The 20699-nt window shown below is 43.5% G+C and overlaps 1 protein-coding gene across 1 annotated transcript; it reads left to right on the top strand.

Moving 5' to 3' along the window:
- The first annotated feature begins 1569 nt into the window (after nt 1–1569).
- Nucleotides 1570–18242, top strand: PTRH1 (peptidyl-tRNA hydrolase 1 homolog). The gene is made up of 5 exons (XM_077478680.1): nt 1570–1707; nt 10315–10534; nt 10963–11062; nt 16242–16287; nt 16846–18242. The coding sequence occupies exons 1-5, from the start codon at nt 1600–1602 to the stop codon at nt 17047–17049; spliced, it is 678 nt and encodes a 225-aa protein (XP_077334806.1). The 5' UTR covers nt 1570–1599; the 3' UTR covers nt 17050–18242.
- Nucleotides 18243–20699: the final 2457 nt, after the last annotated feature.

The following is a 20699-nucleotide window of genomic DNA, read 5'->3' as shown; positions in this document are numbered from 1 at the left end:
GGGGGGGGCACGGAAAGGCTCTTTTTAGAGCAGGGGTGTCAAACTCAATTTCATCGTGATTGGCATCAGCATTACGATTGTCCTCAAAAGGCCGGTTGTATCTGTTAGTTTAGATGTCCAGCGCATCCCCTCCCCTTGCATTAGGTGTGAAGAGCCAACCCACCATCAGAAGTTGAGTCCCCTATTTTCCCTAACATCACAATACACCTCCTTTCCTTATTCTGCTTCTGGGAAGAAGCTGGATGCATTGCTTGAAAGTAGAAAGTAGGGGTCTGGAGGAGAACCAGAGGAGGGCTGGAGCTCTCCTGCAGCTGCAGGAGAGTTGCGAGGGCCACATGAAATGGCCTGGAGGGCTGGATTCGGCCCACGGTCTTGTGTTTGACATCTGTGTTTTAGAGGGTTCCAGCTCCCATTTCCTCCCAGGGCACTGTGGCACCAGAAGTAAGTTCACCTCTCCCCCCTCCCTTTTAGTAATCATCTGGAACACGTCACTGGTCCCAGATGTTTGCCCAGCCAGTCATAGCATGGATTGCGCATGTGCAGTGCGTGCCCAGCTGCTAAGCCACAGCTGGGAGCCCACAGTGACAATGCCGGCGCCACAGAGAGGAGGGGGAGGCGAGCAGGGCTTTGTTCCCCCACATTGATGGACCTTGGGACAGGTGAGTGTCCGATTATTAAAAGTCAGCAGCTGCAGTATTTGTATCTGCTGACTGTTAATATTTATTTTTATTTTTTTAGTCGGAACTCCACTTTAAGTCAGAGCTGGCTTAGCAATTATTGGTCCGATGCCATTATTAGGGCTCATTCGGATGGGCAAAGTTTGACATGCGGACAAGAGTGGGTGCATGGATCTGCATGGAGGATGGGCTTAATTGCCTATCAAAATGAAGGAGCCCTTAAACAGCACCCGATGGCAATGCAATCTTGTAGAGAGGTCTGGTTTACACTTATGTATTTTTTAGTGCGGTTTCAGTTTTGCAGAAACACACTACAGTCCATTTAACATGGTTTCCTATGGATGTCGTTCACATCTGTGCATTTTATGGAAAGGGCCAGGGACTTTTGTCTGGTTTTTGGTTTCATAGATTTCAATGGATCAAAAACATGCATTGAAACACGCAAAATGCACCAGCAATATGTGTGAATCAGGCATAAATTTGTCTAACAAGCTCACTGCTCCCGTTTAGCATTGCTAAGTAGCACAATTTAATGGACAGATGTACAGATCCTCCCATATGGCCCCCTCCAGCAGGGACAACTCATTCCGCTCCTGATCATCTCTCTTCCTTTCGGGTTTTGAAATTAAAGCAAACCCTTCACAAGATTCCATTGGCTGAGCTCAGGTGAGTGGAAGCAGAAAGGAGGAGAGATGACCAGGTACGGAGTGTGTTGTACCTTCCAAAGTTGGCCAGGTTGGAGGATCTGCACGTATTCTGGTCCGCTAGGGAATCTCCATGTTGTTTAGAAAGCAGTACTGTGGTCATGGAAATGGAAGGGCCCCCTGGGCTGTCCTATAATATGCCTGTTTTCTAACAACAGGGAAAGCTGAAAGTACATGAGGCTTATCTCATGTCAGGCACATGTCAGGGCTGCCTATAGATGGGAGGAAGTTACAACCATTCAGGGATCATGTGGACATGGTGTGTGCTCGGTCGGTATATGAGTCAGGCAGCAGTTCAGGGTCACAGCAGAGAAAAGGTCTTCATGGTGAGTTAATGAACTGCATTCGATGTGGCAGCTGTTCTTAGGTCATCAGTGTGACAGTATAAAATAGACTTGTTTTTAAAATATCCTCTCCAAAAAGTCGTCTGCTGCAGGGTTGCCCTATGAACAGCAAGCTATGGCGGAGAAATATTTAACACTTCAGTCTCCAGCAAGTGCGGAGAATGTGCTGTAATCTCTTCTGTACAGAGCAGAGCTGAGTCTGTATGTGGAACATCCTCTGCTTTGAACCCATATGTATGGAGCATGAAGAATTAAAGGGATAGCTCACTTACAGTGCAGTCAAGGGGCCACAATACTTTACAAATTGTGGTGTAATGAAGAAAAATTGAGCTTCTTTTAAATGACATAGCCCAACAGCAGCTTCCCCAAAGCCTGGCAAAAAACAAACAAAAACAAAACAAAACAGCTTTTAGAGTAATCGGCGCCATCCTATATATAAAGCGAAGACAGATGGTTCATTGAGGATGCTCCCATCATCACAGGAGTGAGTGTGGAGCTACGGTATTGCTAGTCCAGAAACACACACATGGGCAGTGTGCTCTCCCTCGTCCACCGATCCACACATGCGTAGTCCGCTCTCCCTCGTCCACCGATCCACACATGCGTAGTCCGCTCTCCCTCGTCCACCGATCCACACATGCGTAGTGCGCTCTCCCTCGTCCATCGATTCACACATGCGTAGTGCGCTCTCCCTCGTCCATCGATTCACACATGCGTAGCTCGCTCTCCCTCATCCACCAATCCACACATGCGTAGTGCGCTCTCCCTCATGCACAGATCCACACATGCGTAGCGCGCTCTCCCGCGTCCACAGAGCCACATATGCATAGCGTGCTTTCCCACGTCCACCGATCCACACATGCGTAGTGCCCTCTCCCTCATTCACCGATACACACATGCGTAGTGCACTCTCCCTCGTCCACCGATTCACACATGCGTAGCTCGCTCTCCCTCATTCACCAATCCATGCATGCGTAGTGCGCTCTCCCTAGTCCACGCATGCGTAGTGCGCTCTCCCTAGTCCACGCATGCGTAGTGCGCTCTCCCTAGTCCACGCATGCGTAGTGCGCTCTCCCTAGTCCACGCATGCGTAGTGCGCTCTCCCTCGTCCACGCATGAGTAGTGCGCTCTCCCTCGTCCAGACATGCGTAGTGCGCTCTCCCTCGTCCAGACATGCGTAGTGCGCTCTCCCTCGTCCAGACATGCGTAGTGCGCTCTCCCTCGTCCAGACATGCGTAGTGCGCTCTCCCTCGTCCAGACATGCGTAGTGCGCTCTCCCTCGTCCAGACATGCGTAGTGCGCTCTCCCTCGTCCAGACATGCGTAGTGCGCTCTCCCTCGTCCAGACATGCGTAGTACGCTCTCCCTCGTCCAGACATGCGTAGTACGCTCTCCCTCGTCCAGACATGCGTAGTACGCTCTCCCTTGTCCACACTTGTGTAGTGTGCTCTCCTTTGTCCACCAGTCCACACATGTATAGTGCGCTCTCCCTCGTCCACCAGTCCACGCATGTGTAGTGAGCTCTCCCTCGTCCAGACATGCGTAGTGTGCTCTCCCTCATCCAGACATGTGTAGTGCGCTCTCCCTCGTCCACACTTGTGTAGCGAGCTCTCCCTCGTCCACCAGTCCACACATGTGTAGTGTGCTCTCTCCCTTGTCCACACATGTGTAGTATGCTCTCCCTCATCCACCAGTCCACACATGTGTAGTGTGCTCTCCCTAGGGTGACCACATGTCCCAGATTGCCCGGGACAGTCCCGAATTTTGCAGGTCTGTCCCAGGTACCTTCATTCCAGGACAATACAGTGTCCTGGAATGAAACTGACACAGCCACCCCCGGGCCAATCTGATGCCCCCTAAAAAGGCTGCCACATGACCGCTGTACTCACTGACAGTATTTGTCCTGGCCGGTAATGTCCGGAGGAGCACAATCTCTGCCCCCTGCTTGTGACTGGAGAAATTATATCTTGTGTCGAATCACTGTGCTGTGATTCATTAGAACACAAGCTGATTTTTTGGAAATGGGGGGGGGGGGGGGGGGGGTGTCTCCCTCGTCCACCAGTCCACACGTGTGTAGTGTGCTCTCCTTTGTCCACCAGTCCACACATGTGTAGTGCGCTCTCCCTCATCCACCAGTCCACACATGTGTAGTGTGCTCTCCCTTGTCCACCAGTCCACACATTTGTAGCGCGCTCTCTCGTCCACCAGTCCACACGTGTAGTGTGCTCTCCCTGGTCCACATATGTGTAGGGTGCTCTCCCTGGTCCATACATGCGCAGTGTGCTCTCCCTTCATCCACACGTGTAGTGCTCTCCCTCGTCCACCAATCCATACATGCACAGTGTGCTCTCCCTGGTCCACAAATGCACATTAGGCTCTCCCTCCCCCCAATACAGCAGAGCGGATTTGTGGACTAGCAATACAGCAGGCCCCCGTTCATTCATCTGATAATGAGGAGCACTCAGACCATTCATCCTAGCTTGTATATGCAGGATGACACCAATCAGAATGCTACTTTTTTTTGTCCAGGCAGTTGTCCTGCATGTCATTTAATCCCTTTCCATCTAGCCCAAGCATCCCTTTAGGTGGGTCTTTATTAGTGATGTCCAGTTCATGAACGAATCGTTCTTTTGAACCGGTTCTTTTTAGTGAACTGGATGAATCGATTCTTTTCAGTGAACTGATTCGTTTGAAACAGTTCACTCTGCACTCAGTACTTAGCAGAGCAGCAGAGCTGGCAGTGGTAATATGATCCTAGAGTGAGAGAGCTCGGCTCCTCCCTGCAACCAATCAGCTGACTCAAAGCACAGTGACACTCAGGAACTGGATACAAACTTAAAACAAGAGCCAGGAGTTCACAGTACACCGAGTTAAAGAATCGTACAAGTTACCGAGTTAAAGAATCGTACAAGTTACCGAGTTAAAGAATCGTACAAGTTACCGAGTTAAAGAATCGTACAAGTTACCGAGTTAAAGAATCGTACAAGTTACCGAGTTAAAGAATCGTACAAGTTACCGAGTTAAAGAATCGTACAAGTTACCGAGTTAAAGAATCGTACAAGTTACCGAGTTAAAGAATCGTACAAGTTACCGAGTTAAAGAATCGCATCAGTTTTTAGAACCCAGTACACTGAAAGAACCGCGAGTCACCACCAGTAAAACAATACACTAAACCAATGAGGTAGCAGCAGTGATCAGGTGGTACGGACAGCCTAAGGACCTTTCACACTCATGCGACTTGTCCTGCGACTTGAGACTGCAAAGTCACATGACAAGTCACACCCCATGATTTCCAACGAGTTCAGTTCATATCTGTGCGACTTCAAAGTAGTTTTTGTACTACTTTTGTCTGACTTTGATGCGACTTGTGGCAGAGACCTCAAGATTACACAAACATTGCTTCAAGTCATGGCAAAAGCACTTGACTTTCAAGTCGCACAAGTGTGAAAATAGCCTTAACGATTGGATTTTACTACCAGGGGTACTTCGCCCATGGTAGTGGTAGTAAAATCTGATCATCATTCCTGCGCATGCGCTGTAAAGACTATGGGAAAATCTGATGGCTAGCAATGTTAACTGGGAAGTTGGCCCATCAGAATGCAGTTCACATGCACAAAAACCCACTTTTCATTTAGGCTCCATTTCCACTTGTGCAACTTGTCCTGCGACTTTGTACTCTATGATTTCCAATGAGTATTATTCGTATCTGTGCGACTTCAAAGTAGTCCCTGCACTACTTTGGTCTCACTTTGATGCAACTTGAGATCCATAGACCTCCGGAATACACAGGCATTGCTTTAAAGTCGCATCAAAATTGCGGCAGAATTGTGCAACTTTCAGGCTGCGTTAGCCTGAAAAGCCAGAAAGTTGCACGATTATGCCGCGACTTGAAGCCATGCCTGTGTATTCTGGAGGTTTATGGACCTCAAGTCACATTACAATGGGACCAAAGTAGTGCAGGGACTACTTTGAAGTCGCTGTGACTTGAAGTCGCACAGATATGAATGGTACTCATTGGAAATCGGGTACTTCTTGTCATGCAACTTTGCAGTCCCAAGTCGCAGGACAAGTTGCACAAGTGGAAACAGAGCCTAAATGAAAAGCGGGGTTTGTGTGCATGTGAACTGCATTCTGGGGCAACTTCACAGGTAACATTGCTATCCATCAAATTTGCGGAAACCTAGGCTCAGGGCCGGTTCACACTGCAGCATAGGGCAAAATCGCATGCGATTTGCACTGCAGTGCAAATCACAGGCGATGTTCGTGCAATGCGATTTCAGCCATACAGATAGTATGGTTGAAATCGTATCGCATTCGGACTAAACTCGCACAGGACCCTTTTTTTGGTCCGCACCAGAATCGGATCGCATAGCACTCATGCAATCCGATTCATGTCCAAACTGACACTTCGCAGTGCGACATGCGAACTGAAATGGGGGTGCCATTAACATTGTATGACACTCCCCAGCAGTTTGCATATGTCGTTGTGAACTGTCGTGCGAGTTGGGTGCGATGCAGGAACCCGTCGTGGAATCGCAGGGTTCCCGCATCGCACAAGTGTGAACCCAGCCTAACACAGCTGTTTGCGTATCACCAAAATGCATGACACCGAGCTAATCTGACAACAATGGAATAATTGTCAATTGACAACAATTGTGCTCTGCGCCGATGAACTTAATCAAAGTAAACGTCTGGAGGAGGACCTGCCAACCTTCTGTGTGAATCAGTCTTCTGATTCTACTCATTTAAGAAGGTTGAATCAGAGCTTCGGTTCACTTGCTTGTCAGTAGACTCAGCAAGTGAACCGAAGAACCGAAGAATCGATTCATTGAATCGGTTCATTTCAGTGAGCAGTTCGAAATGAACCGATTCATTTTAAAGATCCGAACTTCCCATCACTAGTCTTTATGGATACACCCTGCAGAGGCACAGACTTTCTATTCTTGTGACTGCTCTGATTGGCTGTCACAGTGGTCACATGATCAGAAGCCCATCCCGACAGCTTCTGATCAAGACTAGACACAGAAAGCCATCTATGACACTGTGCTTGGAGTGTGCAGTGATTACACTCTTGGCACCGAAACCTCAGTCTGCAATGAATGCATATGTGGGCGTTAAAGCCCCACTCTCCAGGGGCTTTAATGCTTTCACTGCACATTTGAGGTTAAAGGAGGCTTGAAATCTCAATGCTACACCATTATTTGTAAACTACCAGGGCCCCTTAAATGTGCTGCAAATTTTAGTATAAAGGTAATCTAATCCAGGCAGATGTAAACAACCCACCTCACCCCACCCCCCCACCCAAATCAGTCAATGGATTGCTCAAACCCTCCCCCCCCCACCTTCGCTCGGTCAATCGGCAAACAACTTCCCTCCCAGTCGCTCATCCACCCACCAGCCAGCACTTACCCCATCCTGATCGCAGGCAGCCCCCAGGTCTCCTCCTCAGCGGCTTCCCCCCTGCTTCTGCCCAGTATGGACCCCTTGGTTTTGTTAGCAATCTAATTAACGTATTAAGAATGAATATTTGGACAGTAGTATTGCTTAATTCTTAATATTTGCTGTTCTTTTTACATCTACTTGAATATGATTCAATTGATATGATTGCTGTAATTTGTTGTGAAGGAATGGAGGAGACGGTCCATCCCTGCAGTTGCTGCGCTGGACTCAATTATTAAACAAAACAGACCCTGCCTACTGTGATTGGCATAGGAAGATAATGGGTGATAAAATGTCTGGGCCTTGTATAATGTTTTTCTTTGCTGACAGAGTGATCACAGCATGCCAAATTTACCCTGTATGCTGTTTGGCAGACCACTAACTCACTGTTAACCTTGGTATAGCAGCTTACCCTTAGAGCTTCCAGATAAGCTGGATTAAATTTTTTGTTACTAGTTGCTTCCAATGGCACACCTTTCTATATGCACTCTTAGGTGCTCCATTACTCTGCTATAACCTTTCGTACATAGCAAGGCATCCGGAACAGTCTATAGTGTATTGAGTCAGATAGCAGTGGTTCTTGCAGTGCTTATTTTGGCCCTGGGTTAACACATGCAATGTGTCTGAAGTTAGGAAAAAGGTGATTCTCCAGAATGAAAGTAGCAGATCTTTTCTACCCAAAAATGATTCTTCCTGTACCCACTGCAAGTCCAGCTTTGGGAGTGGTCAGGCTTGACAATAGCAGGACATTCTCTGAGTGTCTATGCCCTCCTCAGCTTTTACATGTGGTGACGCCCCTGGGTCCAAAAGTCATCTCCCATGTTGGAGGGGTTTTATTAGTCTAACAGAGTCCCATTTTGAACAACTGCAGGATGTACTTGCAAAAGTCTGTCTTTCTGCCCTTTCTGGGTGGCACCAGTTTCAGTTGTCAGCTCTCTTCAGTATATTGCACTTCCTGACACAAGGTGGACCTCAGCTGTACTTTTCTCTCTTTAGTCAGAAAATATTTTTAAAGATAACAATGGATCCTGTCCCTTTAAAGCATGTTTCATAGCACAGTGCTTGTGCTGTGTAATTTGGCCCCCTTTAACACCTGAAATACCTGTCTGATCCTGCAAGTTTTTGCCATCCCCCTGTAAACGGATTATTGTATATCATGGCTGCTGAGCACTGACACCGTGGTCAGTTTATGTGCCTCCGTCACCCGCAGCTCTCCTGTCCTCCTCTCCCCCCTCCCTTCCTGTCGGGTCCTGTGTCAGGGCCCGCCCCCTCCCCTCCTGCTGAAATACCTTTTCATATTGTATATAATCCTTCTGGTCTCCTAACAATAGGTGCTCCTGTGTCCGTTTTATAAAAAAAAAAAAAAGAAATTGATTATACCTCATTTCAGAGCGGATCTCAGCAATCACGTGACCGACCGACCGGCCGGCTCTCCCCTCACCTCCTGGCTGATGTCAGCGGGGGAATTTCAGCCCTGCCCACTGCATCTGTCAGATGGGGAGAGGAGAGAGCTGGCCGGCCACGTGATCGTCGCTTTGAAATGAGGTATAATCAGCTTTTTTGTTTATAAAACACAAACACAGGAGCACATATCGTTAGGAAACAAGGATTATATAAGGTTCTTCTTATAGTGAGTTAACAACCACCGTCATGCTAGATTACTTCAGGCTGGCCCTTTGTGCAGGTAGTGCTATGTAAAACAAAAAAATAAGTGCCTATGCTGTTTAAAATCCTGTAATACACCGTCGCACCTTGCTCTACCCATACTCAGTGGATCTCTATTTTTTGGCACGGTGTTTAAAATCGGAGCCACTAGGGGCAAATCTGCTGAAACCCTAAAGACTAATGCCACGTACACACGATCGGAATTTCCGACAACAAATGTTCGATGTGAGCTTCATGTCTCGAATTCCGACCGTGTGTAGGCTCCATCAGACATTTGCTGTCGGAATTTTCAACAGATGTTTGAGAGCTGGATCTCAAATTTTCCTACAACAAAATCCGTTGTAAATTACGAGCGTGTGGAGACAATGCCGATGCACAAAATTCCACGCATGCTCTGAATCAAGCAGGAGAGCCGCACTGGCTATTGAACTTAATTTTTCTCGGCTCGTCGTACGTATTGTAAGTCACCGCGTTCTTGACTTTCAGAATTTTCGACATTTGTGCGACCGTGTGTATGCAAGACAAGTTTCAGCCAACATCCGTCGGAAAAAAATCCACGGTTTTTGTCGTCTGAAAATCCGATAGTCTGTACATGGCATTACTGTTGCTCGGGGCTCTGGGCTTCGGCAAAATGGCAGCCTCCGGCAAGCAGAAGCAGGAACAATGCTAGAGGTAGGCCATTTTTTGCAATACAGCACTGTTTTACTAGGCCAATATGTATTCGGCTATATACTTTTGGTAAAAAAAAAAAATCCCAATAAGTGTATATTGATTGGTTTGCACAAAAGTTATAGCATCTACAAACCATGGTATATATACTGGAATTTTTTTTTTATACTGGTAATGGCGGCGATCAGCGACTTATAGCGGGACTTTTTGGGAACTAGTGACACTAATACAGTGATCAGTGCTAAAAATATACACCGTTACTGTACTAATGACACTGGCTGGGAAGGGGTTACACATCTGGGGCAATCAAAGGGTTAAATGTGTGCCTAGCATTGTTGTGTGTACACAGTGTGATGCTTTTACTAAGGGAAGTGATCGATTTAATTACCTGCTTTGTGGGGAAAGTAAATCTATTACTTCCCCGCTGACAGGACAGGGTTCTGCCTTGTTTACAAAGACAGAGCCCTGTCCTTGTGTATGTTCTGGATGATCGTCAGGTGCCGGCGGTAATCTGGTGGCTGGCACCCACTGGTCAGCATCTGCTGTATAGAATCACAGTACAGCCAGGTCGTGTCGGCGAGCGCTTGCCCCCTACCCGCAAGTGCTAGATAAAGTACTAGGTAACATACAGTATCTATGATTAAATGGTTGACAAGCGGTTTACTATGGAATGTATGCTCCTTGCTACAGAACGGTATTTTTTTTTTATTAAGTTGTTATGGGTAAAGTTCCGCTTTAATAAATTATATTTAAATAAAAAAAACACAGATGTGCATCACTCTGCTAATATATCACTTGTCCATTTTCTTATATGTAGGTGGTTGGTTTGGGTAACCATGGCATGTCGGGTACCAGGCACAGTGTTGGAATGACAGCTGTTAATCTGCTGGCACGAAGACTGAAAATTGCAGACCAGTGGAAGACAGACAAGAGGACTGGAGCCGATATCATCACCACCAAACAAGATGGAATGCAGCTAGTTTTACTAAAACCACGTCAGTTCATGAATGTCAATGGAACAAGTGTGGCCAACGCTGGTAGGACATTTACTAAAACTAGTTCACTCTGTAGAAAAGTTTTCAAATTAATTTATGGGTATATTTTGTCACAAGTGTTTTCATCCATGTGGGCTGTAGACCTGACCGTATTATGCAAAGCACTAGAATTCTGATTGGCTTAGAGTGTTGTAACTTCCCCTCCCAGTGGAGTACGGCTATAGTAGGAAGCTAATATACACGTAGGTATTCATACAAGCTGTGTTTATGAATACATCTTAATGATTGCTTGAATGACTCCATAACTGGATAAATTCTTTTAATTTGACTGCTGTTCTGCTTTATAAAGAAAGTAGGCTTAAAGAGCCATAACAACATTCAGTTAAAAGTTACTGCGGCACTCAAAATATCCATCTGAATCCAATATTACTTGGATAACTGCTTTGAGTAAAATTATTTTTCTTCTCCAGCTGGAAAATTCCATCTCACCCCTGAAAATATTTATCTGCTGCATGACGAGCTAGACAAGCCTCTTGGGAAGGTGTCTCTTAAGCTTGGTGGGAGTGCAAGGTAAGTGGACAATAAAAATAATAAAGTAGAATTCTTCCAAAATGTTAAATGTAGCTCATGGAAGGAGGAGACATCTTTACAGCCCTAATCTATTTATCTCCAACTGGTTCTCCTGCCTTGGTTGGAGATTGGTTTGGTGCCAGACCTCATACTTCACTGGGTAATTGTCCCAGACAAGAAACAACACTGTGTGTAGTGAGAATAGATTACTAGAGGCACTTCATAGTGTTAATCAGGGCCATGGAAGGCTTAAAGTGATTATAAAAGGCTCAAATATTTTTACTCTTATGCATTCTATGCATGAAAGTTAAAAACCTTCTGCATGTGGCAGCCCCCAACCCCTAATTCCCCCAGCCCTTCCTAATACTTACCTGAGCCCCAATTTGATATAGCAATGTGCATGAGCGCAGTGTCTCCCCTGGGTCCTTTCCTTCTTATTGGCTCCCGCTACTGTCAGTCACAGCCAGTGAGCCAATGAGGAGAGAGCAGGGGCAGGGTCAAGAAATTTGTGTGTGAACGGATACACAGAGCAACTGCTCAGGAGCGAGCCTGCTTGGGAACTTGGCAGGAGGGAGAAGCCAGGAGCATAGGCAGGGGAAACAAGAAGATCAAAGCTGCTCTATGCAAAACCACTGCACAGAGCAAGTATAACATGTTTATTATTTAAAAAAAAAATCTGCCTTTTAATATCACTTTAAGTAGTTACTTTTCATTAAGAATATGTTTATTAGGATAACACGGAGAAGGAGTAGATCATCCCTCAGGTTTATGTTACGGCCCCTCCTTTAAAAGAGGTTTACCTGGTGTCCTGGGAATTCCACTAAATGAAACTTTGTACGTCCCCTCTGTGGAGCACCTTAATGATATATTCCTGTGGGGAATCTATCCACATGACAAGTCCCCATTGAACTCTACAAAGCAGTCTGTGAAGGACCCACTCCAGAGAGGCAACCAGTAGTAAAAACCTGACATGGGGATTTAACCCTTAAGCAGATCTTGGTTGGAGTCTCAGTTTATACTAGAGCTGCAAAATTTGTCGTTAAAAAAAAAAAAAAATCACAATCTCTATTTACCCTCCTCACGATCTTAATCCGGCATTTCCAAAATTCTATGTAACAAGTGCAGAGACGTTCTCTGCTCAGAGCTGTCAAAAGAAGAAAAAAAAAAAAGTGATTAATGTTTATCAACATTGCTCAGCGCTGAGAGATAACTATAGACATACATGTATCATTTGGTTCTTTTAGAATAAGATCAAAAGGGATGAACTTCGGTCTGTAATGCCCCATATACACGATGAGATTATCAGACGAGCGATTGTCTGTTTTGTTTTTTATTTGCATGCTAATCTCAGATCGAATCTGATGAGTTTACCAAACTCCTGAAAATTCCCGCACGACAGAAAAAAACGTTGGAAGTGATGTCATGTGTTGTATTGCATTTTCGAACGATAGCTGTACTGATTAAACAAAAATCGTGCAATTTTTTTTTAGTGCATGACCGATAGAATAATATTCGATGAACTGTCCTGATCAGCTCTCGAAAGCACTGTACAAATGATCCGATTATCATACGATCGCTTTGAAATCTGTATTTTCCATACGATTTTCAGATCGTGTATACGGGGCTTAAGGCTTTATGTAGACTGCTGCTGGTAAACGGACATTTAGGAGCAGTTGGGCATTTTTTTCAGCTACCCCTGAACTCTCCTCTATGTTCTCTTATCAGTACATGTACACAGGGTCGTTTATAGTAGTTTCTAACCAGATGAGTTTAGAAGCATTTTTTGGAAAGCAAAAAATTTGTTCAGGATGGATGTTCAGAGGCATTTTAAGCACCTGTACCAGCTTGTAAATGCGATAACTGGCATTTAGCTGCGTTTCATTTACAGGCGGTTTTAATTTTTGACGATTTGAAAAAAGCAAAAAGGTTGTAAAACGTCCCGTGTACATTAAGCCTAAATGAGGTCACTTAAAGACTAAGCCTTTTCTGACATCATTATTTTTGGCTAGAAAACTTAGAACCTCCAGAACAAAATATATATATATATTTTTTTTTTAGTAGAGACCCTAGAGAGTTAAATTGAGTTATTTCAGATTAGTGTAATTTTTTTAATTATTTTTTTATGAGCGCAACCTTTTTTGGATTTTTAAACTAAAAAGTAACCAACTTTTTTTTGTATAATGTGAAAGATGATGTTGCGCCATGAGAATCGTGATCTTTATTCTAAGCAAAAAAAATTGTGATTCTCATTTTAGCCAGAATGGTGAAGCTCTAGTTTATACTAAATTGTTTTCCCTTTTATTGGTTGAACTAGAAGAACTTGTGTCTTTTTCAACCAGACTATGTAAATATTGCTAAAATTCTGCATATGTTAACTTAGCTTTCCGCAGCTCTTAAAAAAAATGTTGGCCAAGTTCAATATAGCTAGCTACAGAGCATAGCATACTTCTGTTTAATGATTTCATCAAAGATTGTATGGCTCAGAGCCGTGGGAAACAAATTCTCTTACTTTGGAAGTTTGCAGTCAGGGTGTCCAAACTGAGGTGTCCTCCCACACACCAATAGACAAACGGTCATCGAATAAAAGCAGCCGGCAACTCCATACCATGAAGCGTATTTATTTTCAAGCCTTCACAGTTAGTACAGCCAGCAGCAGACTAGTTTCAGCGATCAGCCTTTTTCACAGCACACATAACACAATGTTATTTGGGGATCACCTACTACTTAATGGGAACATGTAGGCTTTCATTTCTAACCTCTGAAAAAAAGCTAGTTGCCTGACTTTCTTGCTAATCCTGTAGCTTTCAGTATCACTGACCTGGAACAAATATGCAAATCAGGAGATAGTACTGAAACCCAAGACAGCCAGCTAACGATTATTTTCAGAAAGAGGTCAGCATTGACAGCCTTATCTCTCTCTGTAAACCCGGGCTCCAATCATGTGCTTAAAAAAAAAAAACTAATTGTAATCCATGCGTCCGGTGCCCTGCATGTAGATCAGGGGGTCGGACGCATGGGTGGGTGGGCAGGGCCCATGTGCCCATGCGCCCCCTATGGATGGGCCGCCACTGCTAACACCCCTCCCAGACTGTACAGGAAATAGTAATGTTCCTGCTCAAGCAGTGTCGTAGAAGTGTGCAAGTCACAAGATTGGCTAAACGGAATTATGGTTCCTTTGGTCGGTTAAAGCAGTGGTCATCAACCCTGTCCTCAGGGCCCACTAAAAGGGCAGGTTTTATATATTACCTTGGGAAGATGCAGACTAGAATATCGCAATCACTAAGCAGCAAATTATATCACCTGTGATATATTTCAGTTATCTTGCAAACCTGACCTATTAGTGGGCCCTGAGGACAGGGTTGATGACCAATGGGTTAAAGTGTCACTAAACCCACATTATAAAAAAAACTATCAATAAATGGTGTATTACATGCTGTTGATACTCAGTCACTATTAGATTCATTTTCTGTATTCTGCAAAAAATACCTGGTTGATCCTGCTGTTCTCCATCTCTACCTTCTGTCCATGCTAGGGATTTTGCCGCTGTGGTGGCAACTCTGCACATGCTCAGTATATAGTCACACATGTGGACGTATACACAGTGGTAAACTGACAGCCCACTAACCAGCGAAACACAATGGAGACAGGATATTACATGTAGATTGATGGAGGCTTCACCTCCCTCTTATTCTCAGACAAAGGCTGGAGGCACGTGAAAAACAGCCTGTTACTGGCAGGAATATCCAACATATTTGTATGTAAATTTAAAATAGCTTATTAATATCATTTTTTTTTTCAAATTAAAATTATATAGTGCAATCATCTCCATACAGAAATTTAAGGGCCAATGTAAATTAAACAGTGCATGTTTAGTCACTTTAACTGTTTGCTGACCTTCCTATAGCAGTTTTACTGCTACAGGGTGGCAGCTGTGCACCACATCACGTGCGTGTATGTGTGTATGAGATAGATATAGAGATATATGTGTGTGTGTGTGATCCAGCTCTTTCGGCAGGTGCCATGGACTCCATGTTTGCCAGCATCAGCTGATTGTTTAGTACCTTGGCAGAACGTCAATCTGCCTAGGTAAACAAGGCAGATCACCGTTCTGTCAATAGGGAAGGTATTGATCCTGTGTTCCTGCAAAGCAGGAACACTGATCTATGCCATCCCTTAGTAAAAGCACCTCCTTCACAGTACACAAGCACAGGCTAGGAACACATTTAACCCTTTGATCGCCTCTGATGTTAACCCCCTTCCCAGCCAGTGTCATTAATACAGTGACATATTTTTTTAGCATTGATCACTGTATTAGTGTTACTGGTCCCTAAAAAGTGTCAGTGTCCCAACTGTCTGCTGCAGTTCGGCTATAAGTCGATGATCGACACCATGACTAGTAAAAATAAATAGAAACATACCATCATTTGTAGACGGTATATCTTTTGCGCAAACAAATCAATATATGCTTAAGATTTTTTTTACCAATAATATGTAGCGGAATACATATTGGCCCAAACTGATGAAGAACTTTTTATTTTTTATTTTTTTATTGGAAATGTTTTATAGCAGAAAGTAAATAATATAGTTTTTTTTTTTGCTTATAGTGCAAAAAATAAAAATTGCAGAGGTGATCCAATTCCACCAAAAGAAAGTTCTATTTGTTTGGGAAAAAAAAAGGACAAACGTTTTACTTGGATACAGTGTCGCACGCCCGTGCAATTTTCAGTTAAATGCAGTGCCATATCGCAAAACCGGTCTGGTCAGGAAGGGGGGGGAGTGTAAATTAAATCTTCCAGAGGTCAAGTGGTTAAACAGTAAAGTATATGTTTTAGGTGTATAACTGAATTTTTTGCTTCAAAGACATATAGTATGTTATCCCAGTAGTGTCTGCCATCCAAAGTGTTATGAAATTATAGTGAAGAGAGAGAGAGAAAAAATAAAAAAAATCAATGGCAGGGGTCGAGAATATCATATCCTGGCATTAGAATATGTGAATGTATGGCTGCAGCACAGGACCAGGATAAGAGAGTAATTTTAATAGACCAGATCCTACAGGTCCTTCGAAGTTTTCCAATATGTGGAAGTCTCCTTTATTGTTATAGCTAATGTCTTCACTTCCTCCTCTGTAGTTTTTATTTATTCGTTGATCTTTTTTTTTTTTTTTTTTTTTACATTTCAGAGGCCACAAAGGTGTTCGTTCCTGTATTGACTATCTAAACTCTGATGTAAGTTTACCATTTATGATGCCTTTTGGATGTTGTTATTTATAGTAGTCCAAGTTTATTGTTTGACGAGGAACTAAACTCTGAAGGTTGTGCCCAAAAAATGTCAGGTAGAAGGTTAATTACTTTAGTTGCTGTTATGGGTCTGTGGTCTGCCTGTAGCTGATCTTTCATTATTTTAAGAATTACTGACTTACTTTACCTTGTTCTGCATGCTCTATGTGGAGGTGGCCATTTTGGTAGAGGCAAAGCTTTGCTTCCTCATGTCAGATCCTCCAGGCAAGGAGAACAGTGAGCAGTTCAATATGAATATCACTATAAATTTCATGAGAATAGCAAACAGAGGCAGCAGTACCTTAGACCTCACACTGCAGATATACAACCATGAGGCTGTAGGTACCCTTGCATACCAAGAAGCGCACTGCTATTTTTGAAGAGGAATTCAAAACAAGATACATTTTGGGGTACTGCTTAGTATTAACCTTTGTAGATGTTCAGTAAAAGTAGATCCTCAGTTTTTGAGTTTATGCCCTAATTTATGATTTTTTTTTTTTTAAACAGACTATGACCAGGCTCTTGATTGGGATCGGACGTCCTGATTGCAAGTACTCAGTAACAGCACATGTGCTTGGACGCTTTACAAAACCAGAGCAGGAGATACTACCTCAAGCTCTGGAGCAGGGTATAGACTTGTTACTGTCACATATCAAGAACAAAACAGGGATGGACTCTACAACACATGCTACATCACCAAAAACCACATGACCTTGGTGAAATCCGATTAGGAGAAAGATGTTTTAGTACAGAACTGATCTTAGTACTGCTTATACCGGTTTTATAAGAAGTACACCACTAGAGGATGTTCTGGACTTACATATTTATTGGTATTATGGCGTTTCCTCAGCCCAGAAAAGACTGAGGTTTGAAGGCACATCTCTTGGTATAGGTATGCTTGTGTACACTGCAACTGGGATTCTAGAACAGAAAGACTGCATTTATTTATAAAATTAGCCTTTGAAATAAACAAATAGTGTTTGGTGCGGTCGGAGGACACTACGGTGCCCTAGCATTTACCCTTCTCCACACCCTTAGGTAGGTTCACACCTATGTGTTTTTAAGTATATTTTCAGAAGCACAGGAATGAAAGACAATCGATTTCGACAATGTGTCCCGTTCTAAGCAGTTTCCTGCTGTGTGGTTTTGGAAGAGGTGCAGGAACTTTTTCATGCAGGAACTGTGTTTTGGGGACAATGGAAGCGCATGAAAAACACATGTACATGAGTTTTTGGTAGGGTTTTTTTGTTTGTTTTAACAACCGGTCTCCTCCTCCACACCTAAAGCATGAAAAAAAACATTAAAAAAATGCACCAAAAAAAAAAAAATGCACGAAAAAGGTGTGACGCTAGCCCCACACTGATCCACTAAATCTTAAAGGAGACGTACAGCCAAAGCGTGTTTGGCTGTACTTCTCCTGTGATCCATCTTCAGCAGACAGCGGGCTGAAGTTATAGCGCAGGCCCAGGCTGGGGAAAGATCACGATTATATGGTCAGGATCCACCCATCCCTGGACCAGCACCTGGCTAAGAGCCTGAGCTGGCCATTCCCGCTCCTTCACAGCCCAGCGCTCAAGTAAGTGCGGGGGGGCAGAGCAGAGAGGCAATCCTTAAATTCTCTATTAACCTCAAAATTAAACTTTAAAGTTACCCAATGCCATTCCTCTTGCCATCCCATAAAATAAATACCTGTGCATACTGGATGTTGTAAACTCTTTTTCCTTACTTTCAACATTAGCTTCCTTTGTTTTCCCGTTGGCTGGAGCTATTTTTCTTCTTCCTTCTGATTTTAGCCAATAGGGGGAAAAAAATAAAAATTATGCCAGGGATATTGTACATCACCATCACGTGAATATTCTAGTTCAAAGAAATTACACTCAATAAAACATTTCACTAAAAACCTGTATTTGTATTTACAATCATTTTTATGGCAAACTTTTCAGAAACCCGGGCAATTCAAACAGAGCATATGATGAAAAAAATGCACAAGCAGAGTTCATCCTTGAGGAAAAAATACACATCTAGAGAATAACGCAATAAAAGTGTCATCTCAACACATCCCAACTGAATTATAACCTACAGCTGAACTCCATGCAGATACAGAAGACACAAATTAATGCCACTTTGTATTTATTAACCGATTATTAAATGTATTTGTAAATAATGGCTTCAGGTGTTTACCTGCTGTCTTCTCTACATTCTTTCAAGGTGCTGAAAATTTAAAGCTTGTCTGATAGTTTAGAAAAAATAAAAAATAAATAAATAAAAAAAGGGCGGAGAGCTGAAGTTACACTCTGCGGAGCTCGGTGTGGAGAGGTCTGAGTGCTGACTGGAGGGAAGAGACACGACCCCCCCCTCCCCGTTCACACAGCTCACAGTAACATAGCTAAGCAGGGTGGATATAAATCAATGATTTAAAAAAAAAAAAAAAAAAAAAAAAAAAGATTATTTTTTTTTTTTATAAAAATAAATTTCAATAAAATGTTTTTGGAGTAAAAATACATCTAGAGATTTTTATATACATCTAGAGAGTTTTAGATTTAAGATACAGTAATAATTTAGTTTATTCAGCATGAAATTGAGCTTAGTTATGTAGCATGAGGCTGTATATTCTGCAATATATACATTTTTGGTAAGCTCATTATTAATGATTTATAGAACACCAACAGTTTTTGGTAATCACTTTTGGTAAACTCATTCAATGAATCCACGCTTTCCAAGCTGAGATAACATGCATTGATGCATCCACACAATGGCACAGTAACCATGAGATAAACCAAAGTTCAGGAATATTCCTTTATCCCATGGTTTTGCAAATCTATGTACACTACAAACTGTATGATTGAATTGGTTCTGATATCGCTGTTTTAGTAACCTGACAGCTTATTATTCTAAATAGAAAACCTTAATTTTGTTTGCAAGTATTAAAGATTCTAACTACCAGCAAGAATAAGTCCTTACATTTAAAGCGCACCTGTCATTTCAGATCCATCATGGCAGCACCTGTTAGCGGGCATCCACTCACCTGCTGCCGCCACGTCCCTCCCCTTGTTGTGTCGCTGCCACATCATCAGCCGTCCCGTTAAAGCGAATGGGACTGTCAGTGAGTCAACAGCGGGTCAGAGAGGAGGAGCTCTTTAAAAATTATGATTTAAATAGACTTGATTTAAATCAAGCCTTTTGTCTAGTGATTTAAATCAAATCCACCCTGGAGCTAAGGCTGTCAAACAGTTAGAGATACCTCCCCTCTCACCATTTTTCTCAGTGTCAGAAATGATTCATGCTAATAGCAGAGGGGGAAAAAAATTCAAGTTAGACTTACCAGTAACTTGTTTTCCAGTAGACTTTCAGGACAGCCACCCGAGAGAGATCATGGCTCCACCTCCCAAAGGAAACACCTCCTCCATCAGAGCTTTTTAAGGGAAGTCTCCACGCAGCCTCCTCATTTGTTTGTAGAGACTCTCCAACCCCTGCTGCAACACATAAGCGACAGTTATATCATAGTATTACAGCAATCAACATAAAAAGACAGGGCGGGTTACTGCGGTCCTGAAAGTCTACTGAAAAACAAGTTACCGGAAAGTCTAACTTGAATTTTCCAAAACGACTTTCAGGACAGCCTACCGAGAAGATTAAGGAGACTTACTCCATTCAGCGCGTAGGTCCCAGCCTGGGCAGCTTTTAGATACAACAGGCCTAGATCGAGAAAGAGCTCTAAAGAACCTGACTACCAGAGCGCCCAATGCTATAGGTTTCTCCAAGAAGACCCCTAGAGCGGCCACCTGCACCTTGAGGGTGCTGATTGCCAACGTATTTTCTGCCCCCTCTTGTAGGAATCCAGAACTGAAGTAATCTGTCTCGGTGATCTAGCCGAAGTCTTGCACCAAGAGTTGAACACCGTCCAATATTTGAAATATATTGCCTTGGTGACTTTGTTCCTACAAGACAACAGGGTAGCCACTAACCTATCTGAGAACCCCTTTCTCTAAAAGAGCTGCTCCTCAGAAACCAGGCCTTAAGCCTTAGTTTCACTAGATCTTGATAGACGAGAGGGCCCTGCCGGAAGAGATCTCGTCTTAGAGGGAGATGCCAGAATGGTTTTTGCTGCATCTGTAGTAGGGCAGAGAACCATGGTCTTTTGGGCTAAAAGGGAGTGATCAGAATTACCCCTTCCTTCTCTCTTCTGATCTTGCTTAACACCCGTGGAATCAACTGAAACGGGGGAAAGGCGTAGCATAGGTGAAAATTCCAGCTGTGTGCCAAGGCATCTACTCCCATCGACTTCTCGTGCCTGTTCAGGGAGAAAAAGAGAGGGACCTGGGCATTTTCCTGAGTGGCAAAGAGATCTACCTCTGGCTGAC

The sequence above is a fragment of the Lithobates pipiens genome, unplaced genomic scaffold (assembly GCF_037356315.1).
Source record: "Lithobates pipiens isolate NorthernLeopardFrog02 unplaced genomic scaffold, aLitPip1_a1.2 Scaffold_1, whole genome shotgun sequence".
Classification (NCBI taxonomy): Eukaryota; Metazoa; Chordata; class Amphibia; order Anura; family Ranidae; genus Lithobates; species Lithobates pipiens.
This window is presented reverse-complemented; position numbering and strand designations above follow the sequence as displayed.